The sequence below is a fragment of the Bos mutus genome, chromosome 14, assembly GCF_027580195.1.
Source record: "Bos mutus isolate GX-2022 chromosome 14, NWIPB_WYAK_1.1, whole genome shotgun sequence".
Lineage (NCBI taxonomy): Eukaryota > Metazoa > Chordata > Mammalia > Artiodactyla > Bovidae > Bos > Bos mutus.
The window spans coordinates 49,447,065-49,472,076 of record NC_091630.1 but is presented as its reverse complement, the minus strand read 5'-3'; the positions used below and the strand labels follow the sequence as shown (position 1 = coordinate 49,472,076).

The following is a 25,012-nucleotide window of genomic DNA, read 5'->3' as shown; positions in this document are numbered from 1 at the left end:
GGCGTTTCCCTCTGTTATATCTTCTTCTGTTTGCTAGTCTCTTCAGTATCTGGTTTCGCCTGACTCAAAGGGCACGGTGGAGGACACTTTTTTTTTTTTTTTTTTTTTTTTTTTAAGGCTTACTTGTTCAGTCGCTGCTGTGGGGAGGAGGGAGGGATGCTGCAAACAAATAACACTGGCGTGGGCTTGCAGTGCCTCAGCCACCCTGGGTCTGCCCCTCCACGGCGCGTGTAGCCTCCTGTCCACACTGCTCGGACTCTAGGTTGTTCCGCTGGGAACAATCCGAGGCTGGCCCTGGGCTGCATGCACCTCCCAGGTCCAAGCCGCTCAGGTTCAGGCACTCGGGTAGTCCTCAGAGGCGCAGACTCAGTTGGGCCTGCGTTTTGTGCTCTTCCCAGGTCCGAGCGCCAATTTGCTCTTCCCAGGCGAAGCGCCAATGCTGCGACTTATCGCCTCCCGCCACTCGGTTATCTGGATGTAAAACCGCGCACCTTCTCAGGCAGATGTTGACCGTCCAGACCCCAAGAAGTTTTAGTTAGCAAAGAAGCCTGCTTACAATTTTATAGATAATGTCTCTCTGGGGCTGCGATTGCCCCCTTCCGGCTCTGGGTGCCTGTCATCGGGGGGAAGGTCTGCAGCCGCTATCTCTGTTCAGTCCTTTGTTCCGTCGCGGGCCTGGCGGTCTTAGGTTAGGGCTGGCTTTTCGCGTGGTAGATATCCCACAGTCTGGTTTGCTAGCCCAAATTATTTCGCTCAGATAGCGCTCAGGGTATTCAGGCCAGATTCTTACTCTCAGCCATGCAGCCCACGCCGCGCCTCCCTGCCCAGCCCGGTTTGCTAATGGCGGATGCAGGCGCCTGCGCTGCTTCTCTGCTGGGGAGTTACCGTAGGGCCTCGCAATCTGCGAGTTTTAAATTGTTTATTTATTTTTTCTCCCTGTTATATTGCCCTCTGTGCTTCCAAAGCTCAGCGCAGATTCGCAGTGAGAAGGTTTCCTGATGTTTGGAAACTTCTCTTTTTTAAGATTCCCTTCCGGGGCGGAACTCCGTCCCTCCCTCTTTTGTCTCTTTTTTTTTGTTTTTAATATTTTTTCCTACCTCCTTTCAAGAGTTGGGTTGCTTTTCTGGGTGCCTGATGTCCTCTGCCGGCATTCAGAAGTTGTTTTGTGGAATTTACTTGACGTTTAAATGCTCTTTTGATGAGTTTGTGGGGAGAAAGTGTTCTCCCGTCCTACTCCTCCGCCATCTTGGCTCCTCCCGGATTAATATTTTTAATGTGGTACAATTCTCATCATTTATCCTGATTTTTTTTGCTTGAATATAAAATTCTGAATTATTGGAGCTAGAGCTCCATGATTTAACAATTGTGATTATAGATTTGTACTAAGCTTTCCATTGTCTCTATGGTCTTGACTGGCCATTAAGGACTCAGAGGATTTAAGGCTCTGATTTTCTTCTCAGAGCACACGTTTTATGAAACAAACAAAAAAAATCTGTCTCCACTTGTGTGTGTGAATGTGAAGGAAGGCCTTCTTTAAGGATGCATATGGCTCTTTAAAATATAAATAAATATAATCAATCAATGGTTAAAGCTTCCGGTGATTTAAAATACCCTCCTTATAACTGATTTTTTTATTTGAATGGAAGGTATTAAAACACAAGCTATTTCTAGATGCTCTATGTATCTATCTCTATTGAAGAATTCTCTAGAACCTGTAGAAATCTTTGTTGTTATAATTAATTTAATTTAGCAGACATATGGAAAAGTTTACCATCTTTTTATTCACATATTTGAAAGTCATTACATACCCTATCATCAATCTAGTCAAGCAAATAATATCAACTTGTTCCTTGATACATTAAAATGGAATACTAACCGTCATTTAATAATAAGTACTCTTCTCCCAGGTAGTGGTAGTGGTAAAGAACCCGCCTGACAGTTCAGGTGATGAAAGAGACATGGGTTCAGACTCTGAGTTGGGAAGATCCCCTGGAGGTGTACATGGCAATCCGCTCCAGTGTTCTTGCATGGAGAATCCCACAGACAGAGTCTGGTGGGCTGCAGTCCATGGAGTCACAAAGAATTGGACGGGACTTAGCAATGAAATAACAACAACAACAACCTTTCTCCCAACTTTTCAGAACTGTTCATCCTGTTTAAAAAAGAGAATACAAATTGGAATTTAAATACTGTGGCCCCTCAAAAAAAGAAAAAAAAAAACAGTTGATGGAAAAAGCAAATAAAAATTACAAGACAGAAAAAGAACATTAAATTCCAACAATTAACTAAATAATATGCCAAAAGAAGAGTTGATCTGACTAAGATGACTGCAGCTCTTGCACAGTCCTGACTTCATTGCACCCTTTTAAATGGGCTTCCCAGGTGGCACTAGTGGTAAAGAACCCGCCTGCCAATGCAGAGATGTAAGAGACGTGGGTTCGATCCCTGGGTCAGGAAGATCCCTGGAGAAGAAAATGGTGACCCACAGTATTCTTGCCTGGAGAATCCCGTGGACAGAGGAACCTGGCAGACTACAGTCCATAGGGTTGCAAAAAGTTGGACACGACTGAAGCGACTGAGCATGCAAGCATGCAAATTAGAAATGCTAAAGGTTTGCATACATTGTACGCTAAATAAAAAACACTCTACACACTATTTCAAATCTCAAATACTATGATTTTTCAACATCCCGTTCAGTTACTTTCATATCCTTCTCATGATAAGTTTATATATCTGAGAGTTTATGCTTTACATATAAACATTGTATCACATATTAACATATATCAGATAAGTTCATATATTAAGCAATATGTGACTCCAACTGACTCTTTTTTTTCTAACTTACTCATTCTTTTTGTGAAAATAGATTCTTTACCTGGGACTGAAGAAGCACTAATGGAAGAGGGTGAAGAATCTGAGAAAGCATCTGGATTAACAGCGCCTGTAAGTATATTCATTGACTTAATTTTATCTCTAAAACTAATGTGTATCCCTAACGGGAACATCTAAAAGGGATAGAAAGGAATAGGAAGCAACGTCACTTAAAGAATGTGTTAAAATGTGCATCTACATAGCCCACATAGTCATGGAGATGCTCCTTTAAGTAGGTGGTCAGCTTGATTACAGGTACACAGCAAAGCTACAAAGTTGCACTGAGCTCTTTCAGCAATTGGAGAAGAGTTGAATAAGGCGGAGGGGGGAACCTAAGTCCCGGTATTATTAACTGCTTGGTTGTGCACATGAACATTCTAAAAGACTATGAGCTGCCATCTCAAACTTCAATAAATCAACCCACTCCAGTACTCTTGCCTGGAAAATCCCATGGACGGAGGAGCCTGGTAGGCTGCAGTCCATGGGGTCGCTAAGAGTCCGACACGACTGAGTGACTTCACTTTCACTTTTCACTTTCATGCATTGGAGAAGGAAATGGCAACCCATTCCAGCGTTCTTGCCTGGAGAATCCCAGGGACGGGGGAGCCTGGTGGGCTGCCGTCTATGGGGTTGCACAGAGTTGGGCACGACTGAAGCGACTTAGCAGCAGCAACAGCATATCATGATAGAAAAATAAATGTTTTGCATATCCTGGAAGTTTACATATACCTTAAAGTGAAAGTCGCTCAGTCGTGTCCAACTCTCTGCAACCCCATGGACTCTACAGTCCATGGAATTCTCCAGGTCAGAATACTGGAGTGGGTAGCCTTTCCCTTCTCTAGGGGGTCTTCCCAACCCAGGGGTTGAACCCAGGTTTCCCAAATTGCAGGCAAATTCTTTAACAGTTGAGCCACAAAGGAAGCCCAAGAACCGGAGTGGGTAGCCTATCACTTCTCCAAGGGATCTTTCTGAATGCAGGGGGATTCTTTTTCAACTGAGCTATCAGGGAAGCCCAGGTATAATTTAAGCATGATATTATTAGTTGTGAAGTCCTTCTGATATTTTGATTAAACTATATCTCTTCCACAAAGTACATTGGGAGGTAACCATTCAGTTCAGTTCAGTCGCTCAGTCATGTCCAACTCTTTGCAACCCATTGACTGCAGCACATCAGGCTTCCCTGTCCATCACCATCTCCTGGAGCTTGCCCAAACTCATGTCCATTGAGTCAGTGATGCCATCTAACCATCTCATCCTCTGTTGTCCTCTTATCCTCCCACCTGCAATCTTTCCCAGCATCAGGGTCTTTTCTAATGAGTCAGTTCTTCGCATCAGGTAGCCAAACTATTGGAGTTTCAGATACAGCATCAGTCCTTCCAATGAATATTCAGTATTGATTTTCTTTAGGATTGACTGGTTGGATCTCCTTGCAGTCCAAGGGACTCTCAAGAGTCTCCACCAAAACACAGTTCAAAAGCATCAATTCTTCGGCACTCAGCTTTCTTATGGTCCAAGTCTCACATCCTTATGACTACTGGAAAAAACATAACTTTGACTAGATGGACCTTTGTCAGCAAAGTGATATCTCTGCTTTTTAATATGCTGTGTAGGTTAGTCATAGCTTTTCTTCCAAGGAGCAAGCATCTTTTAATTTCATGGTTGTAGTCACCATCTGCAATGATTTTGGAGCCCAAGAAAATAAAGTCTATCACTGTTTCCATTGTTTCTCCATCTATTTGCCATGGAGTGATGGGACCAGATGCCGTGAACTTTGTGTTTTGAATGTTGAGTTTAAGCCAGCTTTTTCACTCTCCTCTTTCACCCTCATCAAGAGGCTCTTCAGTTCCTCTTTACTTTCTGCCATAATGATGGTGTCATCTGCATATCTGAGGTTATTGATGTTTCTCCTGGCAATCTTGATTCCAGCTTGTGCTTCATCCAGCCTGCCATTTTGCATGAGGTACCCTGCATATAAGTTAAATAAGCAGGGTAACAATATACAGACTTGATGTACTCCTTTCCCAACTTGGAACCAGTCTGTTGTTCTATGTCTGATTCTAACTGTTGCTTCTTGACCTGCATACAGATTTCTCAGGAGGCAGGTAAGGTGATCTGAGCTTTGGCATAATCTATACAGCAGAAGATTTTTTTGGAGAATTTTCTTGCTTTTTCTGTGATTCAACAGATGTTGGCAGTTTGATCTCTAGTTCCTCTGCCTTTTATAAATCCAGCTTGAACATCTGGAAGTTCATGATTCATGTACTGTTCAAGCCTGGCTTGGAGAATTTTGAGCATTATTTTGCTAGCATGTGAAATGAGGGCAACTGTGTGGTAGTTTTAACATTCTTTGGCATTTCCTTTCTTTGGAATTGAAATGAAAACTGACCTTTTCCAGTCCTGTGGCCACTGCTGAGTTTTCCCAAATTTGCTGGCATATTGAGTGCAGCACTTTCACAGCATCATCTTTTAGGATTTGAAATAGCTCAACTGGAATTTTAATACCTCCACTAGCTTTGTTCGTTGTGATGACTCCTAAGGCCTACTTGACTCGCATTCCAGGATATCTGGCTCTAGGTGAATGATTATACCATCGTGGTTGTCTGGGTTATGGAGATCTTTTTTGTAGTTCTTCTGTGTATTCTTGCCACCTCTTCTTAATATATTCTGCTTCTGTTAGGCCCGTACCATTTCTGTCCTTTACTGTGCTCATCTTTGCATGAAATGTTCCCTTGGTATCTCTAATTTTCTTGAAGAGATCTCTAATCTTTCCCATTATATTCTTTTCCTCTATTTATTTGCATTGATCACTGAGGAAGGCTTTCTTATCTCTCCTTGCTGTTCTTTGGAACTCTGCATATAGATGGGTGTATCTTTCCTTTTCTCCTTTGCCTTTAGCTTCTTTTCTTTTCTCAGCTATTTGTAAGACCTCCTCAGACAACCATTTTGCCTTTATGCATTTCTTTTTCTTGGGGATGGTCTTGATCACTGCCTCCTGTACAATGTCATGATCCTCTGTCCATAGTTCTTCAGGCACTCTGTCTATCAGATCTAATCCCTTGAATCTGTTTGTCACTTCTACTGTATAATCATAAGAGATTTGATTTAGGTCATACCTGAATGGTCTAGTGGTTTTTCCTACTCTCTTCAATTTATGTGTGAATTTAGCAAAAGGAAGTTCATGATCTGAGCCACAGTCAGCTCCCAGTCTTGTTTTGCCGACTGTATAGAGCTTCTCCATCTTTGGCTGCAAAGAATATAATCAATCTGATTTCAGTATTGACCATCCAGTGATGTCCATATCTTGTGTTGTTGGAAGAGGGTGTTTGCTGTGACCAGCGTGTTCTCTTGACAAAACTCTGTTAGCATTTACCGTGCTTCATTTTGTACTCCAAGGTGAAATTTGCCTGTTACTCCAGGTCTCGACTTCCTACTTTTGCATTACAGTCCCCTATGAAGAAAAGGACATCTTTTTTGGGTGTTAATTCTATAAGGTCTGTAGGTCTTCATAGAACCATTCAACTCCAGCTTCTTCAGCATTACTGGTCGGGGCATAGACTTGGATTACTGTTATGTTGTATGGTTTGCCTTGGAAATGAACAGAAATCATTATGTCATGTTTGAGCTGCGCTCAAGTACTGCATTTCAGACTCTTTTGTTAACTATGAGGGCTACTTCATTTCTTCTAAGGGATTCTTGCCCATATTAGTAGATATAATGGTCATCTGAATTAAATTTGCCCATTCTAGTCCATTTTAGTTCACTGATTCCTAAAATGTCAGTGTTCACTCTTGCCATCTCCTGTTTGGCCACTTCTAATTTACCTTGATTCATAGACCTAACATTCCAGGTTCCTATGCAATATTGCTCTTTACAGCCTCGGGGTTTACTTCCATCACCAGTCATATCCACATCTGGGCGTTGTTTTCGCTGTGGCTCCATCTCTTCATTTTTTCCTGGAGTTATTTCTCCACTCTTCTCCCATGGTTACTCCCAGGTAACCATTAGGTTCAAGATTTTCAGTGCAATTTAATGGTACAACGTTCGTTGTTGTTGTTCAGTTACTAGGTCGAGTCTGTTTGTGATCCCATGGACTGCAACATACCTGGCCTCTCTGTCCTTTACTATCTCCTAGAGTTTGCTCAAACTCATGTCCAGTGAGCTGATGGTTGGTCCATCCAACCATCTCATCCTCTATCACCTCCTTCTCTTCCTGCCCTGAATCTTTCCCAGCATCAGGGTCTTTTCCAATGTCAGCTCTTCACATCAGGTGGCCAAATATTATTGGAGCTTCAGCTTAAGCATCAGTCCTTCCAGTGAATATTCAGGGTTGATTTCCTTTAGGATTGACTGGTTTGATCTCCTTGTAGTCCAAGGGACTCTCAAGAGTCTTATCCAGCACCACAATTTGAAAGCATCAATTATTTGGTACTCAGCCTTCTTTATAGTCCAACTTTCTCATCTGTACATAACTACTGAAAAAACCATAGCTTCGACTATCTGGACTTTTGTCGGCAAAATGATGGCTCTGTTTTTTAAATGCTGTCTAGGTTTGTCATAGCCTTTCTTCCAAGGATGAGGATCTTCACAAATATAGACACAGAAAAACTGAAATCTACATATATAGTCTAAATATAAAGTTTTTAAAGAAGTCTGAGTTGCTATAAAAATGGCTTTGCAATCTTGAATTATCCTAAACTTAGTATTTAGACTGGGTTAATATACTACAATGGCTTCCCTGGTGACTCAGCTGGTATAGAACCTGCCTGCCAATGCAGGAGATAGAAGATGCATTTTTGATCCCTGGGTTGGGAAGATTCCCTGGAGAAGGAAATGGCAGCCTGCTCCAGTATTCTTGCCTGGGAAATTCCACAGTATTCTCTGTGTTGGTTTGTTAGAGGTGCTTAAACAACAGAAATGTATTGTCTCATGATTCTGGAGGTGAAAGTGAGATCCAGGTGTGAGCAAAGTTGGTTTCTTCTGAGGCCTCTCTCCTTAGCTTGCAGACGGTGCCTTCTCCCTATGTTTTCACATGGTCTTCCCTCTGTACATGGCTGTGTCTTAATCTCTTCTCATAAATACACCAGTCATTTTGGGTCAGGACCCATTTCAGCGATCTCATCTGGCTTAATTACCTCACAAATAGAGTCACATTCTGAAGAACTAAAGCTTAGAACTTCAACATTTGAATTGTGGGAGGGACACAGTTCAGTCCATAACATTCTCTGATGAGATTGCATTATTTGGAACATTATTTGGGTCACAAGACTTGGTTGAATCCATTTTTCAATGGATTTCATAATAAAATTATTGTAAAAATTTTGATGAAATTAATGTATCTTTTTTCATATGTTGGCTTTTCATGGAAGCTTCCCAGACCTTGTTTAAAATCTCTAATTTCTCTGTTATTGTATATAGTACTTATCACCTTCTCTTACATTGTATGATTTACTTGTTTCATTTATTGTCTGATTTAAGGTCTATCTTGACAAAGTTTTTGGGCATTTTTCTCTTCTATATTCTTAGAGGAGTGCCTATATATAGTAGGCACTATTATACAACATAGTAGCTATGTGTTGATTAAATAAAATTATTAGGCAATAATTTCTTACCATGAGATGAAAAATATCGTATTTTCACTTATTATGAAATAGTAGAACCTTAGAAATAGAAAGCACCATGGTGGCCATCTAGTTCAAGATTTATGATGCCCATCTAGTTCAAGAGTGTTAGTCGCTCAGTCATGTCCGACTCTTCGCAATCCCATGGACTGTAGCTTGCCAGGCTCCTCTGCCCATGAAATTCTCCAGGCAAGAGTACTGAAGTGGGTTGCCATCCCCTTCTCCAGGGGATTTTCCTGACCCAGAAAACGAACCTAGATCTCCTGCATTGCAGGCAGATGCTTTACCATCTGAGTCACCAGGGAAACCCCCAGTTCAAGATTTTCTCCCCCTTATCTCAGGATTCTGACCTGCTACACCACTTTTATCCAATTCAAGAACATCCATTTTATAGGTAAGGAAACAGAAAGAGAAGTTTAGTAACTGGATCAAGATCTCAAAGCTGAAAGAAGCAGTGAGGTCAGGAGTTGAGCACTGGCCAGTTTCCCTTCTACTGCACATTCTTGATATTTCTAGTGCCTTCCTATTTCTTTTAGAAACAGATTATTTCTATTTGTTAGACTTTTTCTTACATTTCTCACCATCACTTGTAACCATTGGTCTTCGTTCTACTCATGGAGTAACAGCCTGAGTCCAGTTCTTCTTCTGCTAAACTCATCTCTAGATAGTAAAAGCTGTTGTCATGTCCCAACTGAGACTTTTTTTTCCAGCCCCAAACAATCTGTTCTTTTAACCAGTTCTTATTGTGTAGTTCAGTTCTTCTGGATGCTTTCTCTGAACACATTCTTGTTTTTCAAGTCCCCTGTAAAGTGTGGATCATGCCAGAACTAAACCAAAGGTTTCAAATGATGTTCCCACATCAGAGACTATAATGGAGTATATATTGATACAAATATTATATTTGGATTCTAATCCAGGTCTGTGTTAACTTTTTAAAAGGGATTTTCTGACATTTATAAACTTCAGCATGTTTTCATAATCTCATGATGATAAAAGCATGTCATCATTGAGTTTGGGATAGTCTGTCATTTATCACTTTTTGCAAAGATTTGTTTTATCATCTGTGAATTCCAGCACAGCCTTTCTCATCTCTCAAAGGATACAGTTAGATTCTTTTTCTAGTATCAAGATTTATCCTGTCCATAGTATTTGGCTTATTTAATAGTACCTAATAACCCAAAGAAGAAAAAATAATAGTTTTTTGGTCAAACTTATGAGTGATTTCACACTGACCTTCAGAAAGTTTTGCCTTCTTTTCACGGTGCTCACTAGTGTTTTTCTAATGCCGAAATTTGTTCTAAGTCAATTTAACACATTCACTTTATTTTGAATTTTTAAAAATTCTGTAATTCCATTTACAGTCAAATGTAAACTTAACCATCTAATTTGGGGGAGAAGTGTGTGGAATATACACAATAGTGGATAAATTAACAGTAGGACCTCAAATATAGTTTCTAGATGGTAGTTGCTTTTATTATAAAAAAACATGGATTAAAAAATTATGTTACATTAAAAATGGAAATTCCCTAAATAATATTTCTTACAATTGTATTTTTGGTAAACAAGAAGAAAATTTTGGCTTTATCTAAATATTAATGGAGAATTGACACAAAACAGAACTTTTTCCCCCTTTATTACTGTAAGAAATACAAAATACTTCAAAGAAAATTTTGAGTCATTTCCTGCAAAAATATAAACATGCCACAAATGTTGAAAACCATTTAGACTTGTTTCAACACATGCTGTCTCTATTTGCTAACTTTCCATGTTGGGTATTGGATATTAATAAGTGGGTAACAGACTCTTGGAAACTTTTTTCCCCAGTGGCTTAACCTGCGTTTAAAATATGTTGTGAATATTTGAGTGAGGTAAAAGCAACATTTAGATTTACATTTTTATCCTCCCCAAATAAGCAGATCATTCTTATGGAATTTCCCTCTCCCCCTCCTTCTGTGTTCTGGAATGTCTCCACATATCAACATCTTGTGAAGATTAAAGCTGGATTTGTCAAATAAATCTGTTCATTAAAATTGAAACAACAAAAAACAAAGCCTTAGGAAGAAAATACAAAGCAGCAGATACCTTTTGGTTGACTTTTTTGTGCATAAAATAGAGTACATAAAATTTTAAAATCAGTGATCCATGAAGACTTATTATCAATGAGTTTTAAATTTCACAGTTCATATAGTTGCTCCCTCTCCCTTTTGAGGTTTCCCTGGAAACATTTACTTTATTCAAATCTTATCTTTTCAACCTTATCTTTGCAAGTTCACTCCTGCAATCTTTTTTTTTTAAACTTAATTTTTATTGGGGTATAGTTGCTTTACCATGTTTCATAGTTTCTGCTGTACAGCGAAGTGATTCAGCTATGTGTTTACATATATCCCTTCTATAGTTCCTATTGTTTGTCTTCAAAATTCTATTTTGTTTTTAAAGTATTAAACAAGCATGTGAGCATAATAGGAAGATGAAAAGATAATTAAGACAGACATTTGGCATTCAGTATTTTACTGATTGTTTTTCTTTTTCCTTTGTAAGTATCTTATTTATTGCATTAATTGGTCAATACTGATCAGCCCTTCATAAGCTTACTCTTTATTAGACTTTATGTAACTAGTCATTCATCATTTCTTAAAGTAGAAGAATAATTAATAGAAAGGCTCCTGTAGAGTTACTGAAAGTTGTATTTTTAGTATATTTTCCTTCTGAAGAGTCTTATCTGTTTGAGGAGATAGGTAAAACTAAGTAGAATTATGGTAGTAATAATAATAATATCACCTATTTGTATAGCACTTTCTTATTGTTAAGCATTTTCACATACTTAATATCCTCTCTGAATTTTGCAAGTCCTGTGACTTATCACTTAGGTTTGACATCCCTTCTGTGATACGCTCAAATTTCCCAGTGCCCAAACTCTCACAGTACTTTTAGGGTCCATACAGTTTTTAAGGCACAGGAGCCACTATTAAATAGCACATGTAATGTAGAAAGAATAAAATTAGAACACTGAAAGTGTTAATCGCTCATTGGTGTCCAACTCTTCACAACCCCGTGGACTGTAGCCCACCAGGCTCCTCTGTCCATGGGATTTCCCAGACAAGGATACTAAAGTGAGTAGCCATTCGCTTCTCCAGGGGATCTTCCCAACCCAAGGATCGAACCCAGATCTCCCACATTGCAGGCAGATTCTTTACCATCTGAGCCACCAGGGAAGCCCCCACTATCAATACCCAATATTAAAGATAGGATTATTCATTAGATTGAAGGTGAAAAAGTGATTTGAGGAACTAAATCTTAAGACAAATTTCTATGAAAGCAAAGGATCATTAAATTTGGAGCATAAAAGACTAATCTTGTTTGGATCCTTGACAGGTGAAGGAGTATGAGAAACCAGAGCAGCCTGACAAGAAGGGAATCTTAAAATTCGGAGGGTACTCGAAGGAAAACAAAGAGGAAAATAATACATGTAGCAGAAAATATTTCTTTGGCAAACTTGATACAGAAGTTAGACTCAAGTGATTACAGAATCATCTTAATAAAGTAGATGTATACTTAGTTGGATTAGAGGTGAAATTTGATTACTTTTAGGCTTGACTTGACAATATTAAGTGTGCTTTCTGGATTAGTAAATAAACCATTTTTTTAATTGATGTTCTAGGGACAAATAATGACTCCCCCCCCCACTCTTTAATGACTCTATTTCTATTCTCAAGTAGCAAGGTGTGGACCTGATTGTCTGAAGTTGGAATTTCCCAGACATATATTATTTTCTCAAGATTCCATGAATATGAACTTAAAAAAAGAGTAAATTGGGGTTAGATACAATATTCTTTTGATAACAACTGTCATTGGAAAACATGAAGATAAACATTTATGTGCATGTCTCCAGTAATGCATACAGCTGATATGCAAATTCAGAAAAGAGCTTTGATAAGAAAGACATTGTTTCTAAGGGAATTTATTTTTATTGTACAGAAGGTGAATAGATTTTGCTAATATTTAAAAGTTTTATTCAGCCAGTAAAGTAGATAGGTCAGCAAAGAGTTCCACTTGTATTTCTAGTCCCTGTCAGATTGTTAATAAGTACGGTGGAATCTTCTTATAACAAATCTTGGGTGCTCTTGGAATTGTGTTAAAAAAAAAAAAAAAGAATTCCACTACACTCAGTGATCACTTATTGCTGAGACAAGGAAAAATTTGCCATTCACTGAAATCATACTACTTAAAAAAAATCTATTTGTTTATTTGGCTGTGTTGGGTCTTAATTGTGGCATGTAGAATCTTCGTTGCATCATGTGGGTTCTTTCATTGTGCACACGTACTCTTTAGTCGTAGCACATGGTCTGGCACACGGGCTTCATTTCCCCACAGCATATGGGATCTGACTTCCTGACCAGAGATTGAACTCATGTCCCTTGCATTGCGAGATGAGACATCCACATACGACTTTTACAATATGTAGATTGCACAAATGCTTTGTATTTCTCTACTCTAGAAACCTGCATGAAGCCAAATAGTGTAGGTCCCCTTGGACAGTCATTCCTTTTACACCATTTCTTCTCTCCCAGATCATTGCCTCTTCTCTCATAAAGCATACCATAAAGAGATCTATACACTTAAAAGATATAAAATTACCTATGTATAAAATAAATGAGGTATAGGATATATGGTACAGCACAGGGAATAGGGAATATATAGTCAATATTTTATCATAACTTTAAATGGAATACAACTTATGAAATATTAAATCACTGTGTTGTACTCCTGAAACTAACATAATATTCTAAATCAACTAAACTGTAGTAAAAATAAGATATAAAATTACCACTTAGACTTGACAAGCATAAAAACAATTGTTCCCATAGCTTTCCAGTATAAAATATGGGTATAAATTTTTAGTGGACTTCTAGACAATTTCTTTCAGAGAATGCAATGGCAACCCACTCCAGTGTTCTTGCCTGGAGAATCCCAGGGACAGGGGAGCGTAGTGGGCTGCCGTCTATGGGGTCGCACAGAATCGGACATGACTGAAGCGACTTAGCAGCAGCAGCAGCAGCAGACAATTTCTTTAACTATGAATTTTGATACTCCTACTTTCCACCTTTTTTCTTATTAGTGGTGTTCCTCCCTACAAACAACCCTTCCCTAATAAAAACTATGTTTCATCATCTTCACAACTTGACATTTTAAATGTTTTTAATAAGACATCTTCAAAATTCTTTTTCATACCCAAATATAATTTTATGATGAGTAAATTGTTACACATATTTTAGAGTTTGTGATTTACGTAAATTGATTTAAATAGCTGAACAGTGAACAAAATGTTGAAAGTATAAGTTAATGAACAAGCTCTAATTTTTTCTTGCGCTGTATGGCTAGCCTGTGCAAAATGGGAACACAGCATTTATGGAATTAAAATTAAATATATTTTAACTTGCACTCTTGCAAAATAAAGAAGGAAAGATTAATATTCATGATCATCTCACCAATAGAAATAATAAATTATGGTAGATTGTGTTTCTTGAAAAGCAATATTTACAAACTGCTGGCAGGTGATTGGAGTAGTGAATTGTCTGCTAATGAATAGAAATTAGTATGCATTTTGTTCCACCCTAAAGGTTTTTACTGTTTCATTTTCTCTCTACCCTATAGAATTTTCCATAGTTTTCATTACTCACAGATTTAGGACACCAATAAACTGCTTAAAACCAAGTACTATAGTAGACAAGTTATCTAACCAAATTTTGGCATCTACTAAGATTTTTTCCTTTTGACATTTTTAGGTCTGTTGATTACTAACACACTGAGGATGGAAATATTTGCCCAAACCTATACAAATATTACTTTTTAAAACTTCTATGATTTTTTAAAATGTAACTTCTAAATGTCACATTTTCCCTGGAAAAAATGACCTGAGATGATATGTATGATATAATGAGTGGTAAAACATTGATTATAGTTTTGTAATTAATCACTTTCTCTCCATAATTTCACTATTTATCCATTAGTAAAATTATGAAATTATTTCTTGGGGCCAGTTAAATTCTGCATTTTATTTTTAAGATAGTTGGGGAAGGAAGAATGACCTAATATGTACTCATGTATAATAAGTACAATTAATTTCTAAGAAGACAGTGCTCAGGAAGATGTATAACAACATGGTATTAAAGACTTGAGATCCCAACTCAGAATGACTCCATTAATTCTTTTCTTTTTAATTATTTTATTTATTTGGAGGACAATCACTTTGGTAACCCCAGCCACACATTGACACAGATCAGCCTCAGGCATACATGTTCCCCCAGTCCTGAAGCCCTCTCCCACCTCCCACCCCACCCCATCCTTCTGGGTTGTCCCAGAGCACCGGCTGTTCATAAGAACTAGGACGTGGAAGCAACCTAGATATCCATCTGCAGATGAATGGATAAGGAAGTTATGGTACATTAATTCTTATAAATCGGATGGGCAGAAAAGAAAATGTATTTTGACATTTTCAGTATTTTCAAGTGATTGCTAATTCTCTATTAAAATGATTTCCAGGCCCTGCAAATTTCATTTGGTCAGTATATAAATATACTGAAGCAGAGGAAAAGCAATATGGATGTTTGTATAGTGAGGTAAAAACTTCATATTCTGATTATGAACTGTGTAGGGTGTGTGTCGAAATGGTCTCTTTGTATGTGAAGCACATGAAGTTAACGTTCAGTCCCTTAGTGAGGATGGAAAAACATTAAGATCCTCATAAAAAGGATTTTCCTTACATGTTCATCTTCTTCTTTGGCTATAAAATCTACATCAATTACATAAAAATGACTGGATACAAAGTGCTTTCCTAGAGATGCTTAAATATTTGTGGGCTTCTTTGCCCTCTCAACCACATTAATTTAATCAAGATTTTTTTTTTAATTTATTATAAGATGTAGCCACATATAAAGTCAGAGTTTCAGGAGTTTGCTGACTCAAATGGAAAAAAATATAATATATTCCTTCTATTACATTGAACTATAATGTATATTAGAAGAGCGTTAGAGAAAGAGATTATTTTAAGAGCTATGTTTGAAAGGATGTTGACTGTTGGGTCATACTGAATATCCATCCTTTAAGATATTGAACTCTTTTTTTCTCTTTTCCATGCATCACAGATTTTTAGAGAGATTTCCAAAAGTTAATAAAAGATTAACATCTATATCAATATTAGATTTGCAAAATATTTCAAAACTACAATTCAGTATAACTTCCTATTATCTATATTAAAGCTTTATTTCAAATTTGTTTGCTTTCAAATTATAAATATAATAGTATTTATATAAAATTTTTGGGAAAATTCAGTAAAGAATATAATTTAAAATCAGAAAAACCACAAGATAGATGAATTTTCATATTTATGAATTTTTTTCCAATATTTTATGCATATATATATATCTGTAAATATGTCATAACTTAAACTTTGAAAAATAGTCCATTAGCAACTTTGATTCTGTTTTTTCTTTACATATGATAATAATCTGACATAAAATTTTTTTAATGCCTTGTTTTAATACCCATATATTTTTGAAGACTTATCTGATTTAGTATCTATTAGACCAAATATCTGGAGAAGGCGATGGCACCCCACACCAGTACTCTTGCCTGGAAAATCCCATGGACGGAGGAGCCTGGTAGGCTGCAGTCCATGGGGTCGCGAAGAGTCAGACACGACTGAGCAATTTCCCTTTCACTTTTCACTTTCATAGATTGGAGAAAGAAATGGCAACCCACTCCAGTGTTCTTGTCTGGAGAATCCCAGGGAAGGGGAGCCTGTTGGGCTGCCGTCTATGGGGTCGCACAGAGTCGGACACGACTGAAGCAACTTAGCAGCAGCAGCAGCAGACAAAATATCCTCTTACATTTTTAAAGTTTAAGACTTTAATTTTAGTGTCAAACCATATTTCAGAGTTGTTATATTTGAATCAATGTTAGGTGTTTTGGTTGGATAGTCTCAGTTAGTTCGTCCCAGGCTAATGGTTGTGAATTGGATGGTCATGAATTGGGAACAGGTGTGTTGGTATCCAGGCATTCCAGCTTTCCCATTAAATCCTCTGAGTCATATTCTGGTGCAAATAAGCAATTCCATGTCCTGCTGTGTGTTGTACAAATGTTATTTTCTGTGTTTGTTTTTATGTGAAAAAATATGGGAAACATTTAGATTTGGGGCTTAGAAGAAATGTTTTGGAGATAACTGCACAAAATCATCATTAGTTTTCTTTAGACTGGATTCCTAAAAAGATCAAAGAGTATAAACTATTCTTAAGTCCTTGATACATACCAGAGAAAGTTCATTTTTCCCTTTAACCAGGACTCTCCTAAACCTTTACTGGAATGAAATGTTCCCTTAAAATGTTTAAGTGAATACACAAAAATTGTACAAAAAAAAATCTATCTTACTGGTAAATGTAATATGGAATATTTTTAGTGTTTAAAGTTGGGTTTCTTTATTAGTAAATTTCTTTGATTACAAATGAATAAATTTTACATAAACTTATTAGATATGTATTTTTATTTTTTATGAATTGCTTTTTCTTGCCATCAGTTATATTTATTTTGGGCTGTTTGTTTTCCTGTTGACTTATTAGTATTCATTATGCATAATGACTTGTTCTGTTTTATAGATGTAATTAGTCATTTTTATTTTACTTTATGTTGTTCATGATAGTTTTTTTTTAATTACACTGAAGCTATGCTTTTCTCTTTCTGATTTCTTCCATTTTTTACACATTGTCTCCCCTCCCCAATATGAAATATTTACCTAAAAGTTGTCTACATATTCCCCTTAAATTCTGTAATCAGTTTTGAATCTATTTTGATGGTTATTGTGAGATAGGAATGTAAGAATGTATTTAGAAATAAAATATGTAGTGTCATTTATTTTTGAGAACCCATCCTTTTCTTATTCTGAATGTTTCTTTTCATCTGAATAAGGTATAAAAATGTCATAATTAATACTTATTTAATACTAACTTTTGCTAGATAACTTATACACAGTATTCCTTGTTGTTTGCCGTCCGGCGGCTGCTAAGTCGCCTCAGTCGTGTCCGACTCTGAGACCCCATAGATGGCAGCCCAACAAGCTCCCCTTCCTTGGGATTCTCCAGGCAAGAACACTGGAGTGAGTTGCCATTTCCTTCTGCAATCTATGAATGTGAAGGGTGAAAGGGAAGTCGCTCAGTCGTGTCCGACTCTTCGCGACCCCATGGACTGCAGCCTACCAGGCTCCTCCGTCCATGGGATTTTCAGGGAAGAGTACTGGAGTAGGGTGCCATCGCCTTCTCTGTCTTAATTATTAAATACTTAATTATTCAGTTCAGTTCAGTTCAGTCGCTCAGTCGTGTCGGACTCTTAGCAACCCCATGAATCGCAGCATGCCAGGCCTCCCTGTCCATCACCAACTCCCGGAGTTCACTCAGACTCACGTCCATCAAGTCAGAGATGCCATCCAGCCATCTCATCCTCTGTCGTCCCCTTCTCCTCCCGCCCCCAATCCCTACCAGCATCAGAGTCTTTTCCAATGAGTCAACTCTTCGCATGAGGTGGCCAAAGTACTGGAGTTTCAGCTTTAGCATCATTCCTTCCAAAGAAGTCCGAGGGCTGATCTCATTCAGAATGGACTGGTTGGATCTCCTTGCAGTCCAAGAGCCTCTCAAGAGTCTTCTCCAACGCCACAGTTCAAAAGCATCAATTCTTCGGCGCTCAGCCTTCTTCACAGTCCAACTCTCACATCCATACATGACCACAGGAAAAACCATAGCCTTGACTAGACGGACCTTTGTTGGCAAACTAATGTCTCTGCTTTTGAATATGCTATCTAGGTTGGTCATAACTTTTCTTCTAAGGAGTAAGCGTCTTTTAATTTCATGGCTGCAATCACCATCTGCAGTGATTTTTTTTTAATTTTATTTTTAAACTTTACAATATTGTATTAGTTTTGCCAAATATCAAAATGAATCTGCCACAGGTATACATGTGTTCCCCATCCTGAACCCTCCTCCCTCCTCCCTCCCCATACCATCCCTCTGGGTCGTCCCAGTGCACCAGCCCCAAGCATCCAGTATCGTGCATCGAACCTGGACTGGCAACTCGTCTCATACATGATATTATACATGTTTCAATGCCATTTTCCCAAATCTTCCCACCCTCTCCCTCTCCAACAGAGTCCATAAGACTGTTCTATACATCAGTGTCTCTTTTGCTGTCTTGTACAAAGGGTTATTGTTACCATCTTTCTAAATTCCATATATATGTGTTAGTATACTGTATTGGTGTTTTTCTTTCTGGCTTACTTCACTCTGTATAATAGGCTCCAGTTTCATCCACCTCATTAGAACTGATTCGAATGTATTCTTTTTAATGGTTGAATAATACTCCATTGTGTATATGTACCATAGCTTTCTTATCCATTCATGTGCTGACGGACATCTAGGTTGCTTCCATGTCCTGGCTATTATAAACAGTGCTGCGATGAACACTGGGGTACACGTGTCTCTTTCCCTTCTGGTTTCCTCAGTGTGTATGCCCAGCAGTGGTATTGCTGGATCATAAGGCAGTTCTATTTCCAGTTTTTTAAGGACTCTCCACACTGTTCTCCATAGTGGCTGTACTAGTTTGCATTCCCACCAACAGTGTAAGCAGTGATTTTGAAGCCCCCCCAAAAATAAAGTCTGACACCGTTTCCACTGTTTCCCATCTATTTCCCATGAAGTGAAGGGACCAGATGCCATGATCTTTCTGAATGTTGAGCTTTAAGCCAACTTTTCACTCTCCTCTTTCACCTTCATCAAGAGGCTTTTTAGTTCCTCTTCAATTTCTGCCATAAGGGTGGTGTTATCTGCATATCTGAGGTTATTGATATTTCTCCTGGCAATCTTGATTCCAGCTTGTGCTTCTTCCACCCCAGCGTTTCTCATGATGTACTCTGCATAGAAGTTAAATAAGCAAGTGACAATATACAGCCTTAACGTACTCCTTTTCCTATTTGAAACCAGTCTGTTGTTCCATGTCCAGTTCTAACTGTTGCTTCCTGACCTGCATACAAATTTCTCAAGAGGCAGATCAGGTGGTCTGGTATTCCCGTCTCTTTCAGAGTTTTCCACAGTTTATCATGATCCACACAGTCAAAGGCTTTGGCATAGTCAATAATGCAGAAATAGATGTTTTTCTGGAGCTCTCTTGCTTTTTCGATGATCTAGCAGATGTTGGCAATTTGATCTCTGGTTCCTCTGCCTTTTCTAAAACCAGCTTGAACATCTGGAAGTTCACAGTTCATGTATTGCTGACGCCTGTCTTGGAGAATTTTGAGCATTACTTTACTAGCATGTGAGATGAGTGTAATTGTACGGTAGTTTGAGCATTCTTTGGCATTACCTTTCTTTGGGATTGGAATCAAAACTGACCTTTTCCAGTCCTGTGGCCACTGCTGAGTTTTCCAAATTTGCTGGCATCTTGAGTGCAGCACTTTCACAGCATCATCTTTCAGGATTTGAAATAGCTCAACTGGAATTCCATCACCTCCACGAGCTTTGTTCATAGTGATGCTTTCTAAGGCCCACTTGACTTCACCTTCCAGGATGTCTGGCTCTAGGTCAGTGATCACACCAGCATGATTATCTGGGTCATGAAGATCTTTTTTGTACAGTTCTTCTGTGTATTCTTGCCACCTCTTCTTAATATCTTCTGCTTCTGTTAGGTCCATATCATTTCTGTCCTTTATCGAGCCCATCTTTGCATGAAATGTTCCCTTGGTATCTCTAGTTTTCTTGAAGAGATCTCTAGTCTTTGCCATTCTGTTGTTTTCCTCTATTTCTTTGCACTGATCACTAAGAAAGGCTTTCTTATCTCTCCTTGCTATTCTTTGGAACTCTGCATTCAGATACTTATATCTTTCCTTTTCTCCTTTGCTTTTTGTTTCTCTTCTTTTCACAGCTATTTGTAAGGCCTCCCCAGACAGCCATTTTGCTTTTTTGCATTTCTTTTCCATGGGGATGGTCTTGATCCCTGTCTCCTGTACAATGTTACGAACTTCAGTCCATAGTTCATCAGGCACTCTATCTATCAGATCTAGTTCCTTAAATCTATTTCTCACTTCCACTGTATAATCATAAGGGATTTGATTTAGGTCATACCTGAATGGTCTAGTGGTTTTCTCTACTTTCTTCAATTTCAGTTTGAATTTGGCAATAAGGAGTTCATGATCTGAGCCACAGTCAGCTCCTGGTCTTGTTTTTGTTGACTGTATAGAGCTTCTCCATCTTTGGCTGCAAAGAATATAATCAATCTGATTTCGGTGTTGACCATCTGGTGATGTCCATGTGTAGAGTCTTCTCTTGTGTTGTTGTAAGGGGGTGTTTGCTATGACCAGTGCATTTTCTTGGCAAAACTCTATTAGTCTTTGCCCTGCTTCATTCCGTATTCCAAGGCCAAATTTGCCTGTTACTCCAGGTGTTTCTTGACTTCCTACTTTTGCATTCCAGTCCCTTATAATGAAAAGGACATCTTTTTGGTGTATTATTTCTAAAAGGTCTTGTAGGTCTTCATAGAACCGTTCAACTTCAGCTTCTTCAGCATTACTGGTTGGGGCATAGACTTGGATTACTGTGATATTGAATGGTTTGTCTTGGAAACGAACAGAGATCATTCTGTTGTTTTTGAGATTGCATCCAAGTACTGCATTTTGAACTCTTTTGTTGACCATGATGGCTACTCCATTTCTTCTGAGGGATTCCTGCCCACAGTAGTAGATATAATGGTCATCTGAGTTAAATTCACCCATTCCATTCCATTATAGTTCGCTGATTCCTAGAATGTCGACGTTCACTCTTGCCATCTCTTGTTTGACCACTTCCAATTTGCCTTGATCCATGGACCTAACATTCCAGGTTCCTATGCAATATTGCTCTTTACAGCATCGGACCTTGCTTCTATCACCAGTCACATCCACAACTGGGTATTGTTTTTGCTTTGGCTCCATCCCTTCATTCTTTCTGGAGTTATTTCTCCACTGATCTCCAGTAGCATATTGGGCACCTACTGACCTGGGGAGTTCCTCTTTCAGTGTCTTATCATTTTGCCTTTTCATACTGTTCATGGGGTTCTCAAGGCAAGAATACTGAAGTGGTTTGCCATTCCCTTCTCCAGTGGACCACATTCTGTCAGATCTCTCCACCATGACCCGCCTGTCTTGGGTGGCCCCACGAGCATGGCTTATTTTAATTGAGTTAGACAAGGCTGTGGTCCTAGTATGATTAGATTGACTAGTTTTCCTTTGAGTATGGTTTCAGTGTGTCTGCCCTCTGATGCCCTCTTGCAACACCTACCGTCGTACTTGGATTTCTCTTACCTTGGACGTGGGGTATCTTTTCACGGCTGCTCCAGGAAAGCCACTGCTCCTTACCTTGGATGAGGGGTATCTCCTCACAGCCGCCCCTTCTGACCTTGAACATGGAATAGCTCCTCTAGACCCTCCTGCACCTGTGCAGCCACAGCTCCTTAGAGGTGGGATTGCTCCTCCCAGCCGCAGCCCCTGGCCTCGGTGTGGGGTATGTCCTCCTGGCTGCCACCCCTTGCCTTGGACATGGGGTAGCTCCTCTCGACCACCACCCCTGACCTTGGACATGGGGTAGCTACTCTCGGCCGTTCCTGCGCCGTCCCAGCCTGGCACTCTCGGCCGCTGCCCATGACCTCTGACGTCAGGTAACTCCTCTTGGCCGCCTCCCCTCGGGCATGGGGTCCTCCCAGCTTCTGACCCTGACCTCGGACGTGGGGTAGCTCCTCTCGGCTGCGCTAAGTGCACTGGTCACAGCCGCCTGCGCATTAGGCATGACCTAAATCAAATCCCTTATGATTATACAGTGAAAGTGACAAATAGATTGAAGGGATTAGGTCTGACAGAGTGCCTCAAGAACTATGAATGGAGGATCATAATATTGTGCAGGAGGCTGTGATCAAAACCATCTCTAAGAAGAAGAAAAGCAAAAAAGGCAAAATGGTTACTGAAGAGAAGAGAAAGACAAAGGAGAAAAGAAAAGATATATCCATCTGAATGCAGGGTTTCAGTGAATAGCAAGAAGATATAAGAAAGTCTTCCTCAGTGATCAGTGCAAAGAAATAGAGGAAAACAATAGAATGGGAAAGACTAAAGATTTTTTCAAGAAAATTAGAGATACCAAGGGAACATTTCATGCAAAGACGGGCACAATAAAGGACAGAAATGGTATGGACCTAACAGAAACAGAAGATATTAAGAAGAGGTGGCAAGAATACACAGAAGAACTGTACAAAAAAGAGCTTCATGACCCAGATAATCATGCTGGTGTGATCACTGACCTAGAGCCAGACATCCTAGAATGTGAAGTCAAGTGGGCCTTAGAAAGCATCACTATGAACAAAGCTCGTGGAGGTGATGGAATTCCAGTTGAGCTATTTCAAATCCTGAAAGATGATGCTGTGAAAGTGCTGCACTCAATATGCCAGCAAACTTGGAAAAACCAGCAGTGGCCATAGGATTAGAAAAAGTCAGTTTTCATTCCAATCCCAAAGAAAGGCAATGCAAAAGAATGTTCAAACTTCCACACAATTGCACTCATCTCACATGTTAGCAAAGTAATGCTCAAAATTCTCCAAGCCAGGCTTCAACAGTATGTGAATTAAGAACTTCCAGATGTTCAAGCTGAATTTAGAAAAGGCAGAAGAACCAGAGATAAAATTACCAGCATCTATTGGATCATCAAGAAAGCAAGAAAATTCCAGATAAACTACTTCTGCTTCATTGACCACGCTAAAGCCTTTGACTGTGTGGATCACAACAAACTGTGGAAAATTCTTCAAGAGATGGGAATACCAGACCACCTTACTTGCCTCCTGAGAAATCTGTATGCAGGTCAGGAAGCAACAGTTAGAACTGGACATGGATCAATGAACTGGTTCTAAATTGGGAAAGGAGTAAGTCAAGGTTATATATTGTTGCCTTGCTTATTTAACTTCCATCATAGTACATCATGAGAAATGCTGAACTGGATGAAGCACAAGCTGGAATCAAGATTGCTAGAAATATCAATAACCTCAGATATGCATATGATAATGGCAGAAAGTGAAGAGGAAATAGACTCAATGAAAGTAAAAGAGGAGAGTGAAAAAACTGACTAGAAATTCAACATTCAAAAAACTGAGATCAGTAGAAGGAAAGAAATCTTAAAAATTAGAGCAGAAATAAATGCAAAAGAAACAAAAGAGACCATAGCAAAAATCAACAAAACCAAAAGCTGGTTCTTTGAAAGGATAAATAAAATTGACAAACCATTAACCAGACTCATCAAGAAACAAAGGGAGAAAAATCAAATCAATAAAATTAGAAACGAAAATGGAGAGATCACAACAGACAACACAGAAATACAAAGGATCATAAGAGACTACTATCAACAATTATATGCCAAGAAAATGGACAACGTGGAAGAAATGGACAAATTCTTAGAAAAGTACAACTTTCCAAAACTGGACCAGGAAGAAATAGAAAACCTTAACAGACCCATCACAAGCACGGAAATTGAAACTGTAATCAAAAATCTTCCAGCAAACAAAAGCCCAGGTCCAGACGGCTTCACAGCTGAATTCTACCAAAAATTTAGAGAAGAGCTAACACCTATCCTGCTCAAACTCTTCCAGAAAATTGCAGAGGAAGGTGAACTTCCAAACTCATTCTATGAGGCCACCATCACCCTAATACCAAAACCTGACAAAGATCCCACAAAAAAAGAAAACTACAGGCCAATATCACTGATGAACATAGATGCAAAAATCCTTAACAAAATTCTAGCAATCAGAATCCAACAACACATTAAAAAGATCATACACCATGACCAAGTGGGCTTTATCCCAGGGATGCAAGGATTCTTCAATATCCGCAAATCAATCAATGTAATACACCACATTAACAAATTGAAAATAAAAAACCATATGATTATCTCAATAGATGCAGAGAAAGCCTTTCACAAAATTCAACACCCATTTATGATAAAAACTCTCCAGAAAGCAGGAATAGAAGGAACATACCTCAACATAATAAAAGCTATATATGACAAACCCACAGCAAACATTATCCTCAATGGTGAAAAATTGAAAGCATTTCCTCTAAAGTCAGGAACAAGACAAGGGTGCCCACTTTCACCATTACTCTTCAACATAGTTTTGGAAGTTTTGGCCACAGCAATCAGAGCAGAAAAAGAAATAAAAGGAATCCAGATTGGAAAAAAAGAAGTAAAACTCTCACTATTTGCAGATGACATGATCCTCTACATAGAAAACCCTAAAGACTCCACTAGAAAATTACTAGAACTAATCAATGACTATAGTACAGTTGCAGGATATAAAATCAACACACAGGAATCCCTTGCATTCCTATACACTAATAATGAGAAAACAGAAAGAGAAATTCAGGAAACAATTCCATTCACCATTGCAACGGAAAGAATAAAATACTTAGGAATATATCTACCTAA

At 38.7% G+C, this 25,012-nt stretch overlaps 1 protein-coding gene across 2 annotated transcripts in view; it reads left to right on the top strand.

The window, feature by feature from the left end:
• C14H8orf34 (chromosome 14 C8orf34 homolog) overlaps window positions 1–25,012 on the top strand; it is a 370,688-nt gene that overhangs the window by 272,695 nt on the left and 72,981 nt on the right. For both annotated transcript variants that reach the window (XM_070382834.1, XM_070382833.1), the window contains exon 10: window positions 2,867–2,943. In XM_070382834.1, the coding sequence (XP_070238935.1) occupies window positions 2,867–2,943 (77 nt within the window). The remainder of the gene's footprint in view (window positions 1–2,866; window positions 2,944–25,012) is intronic.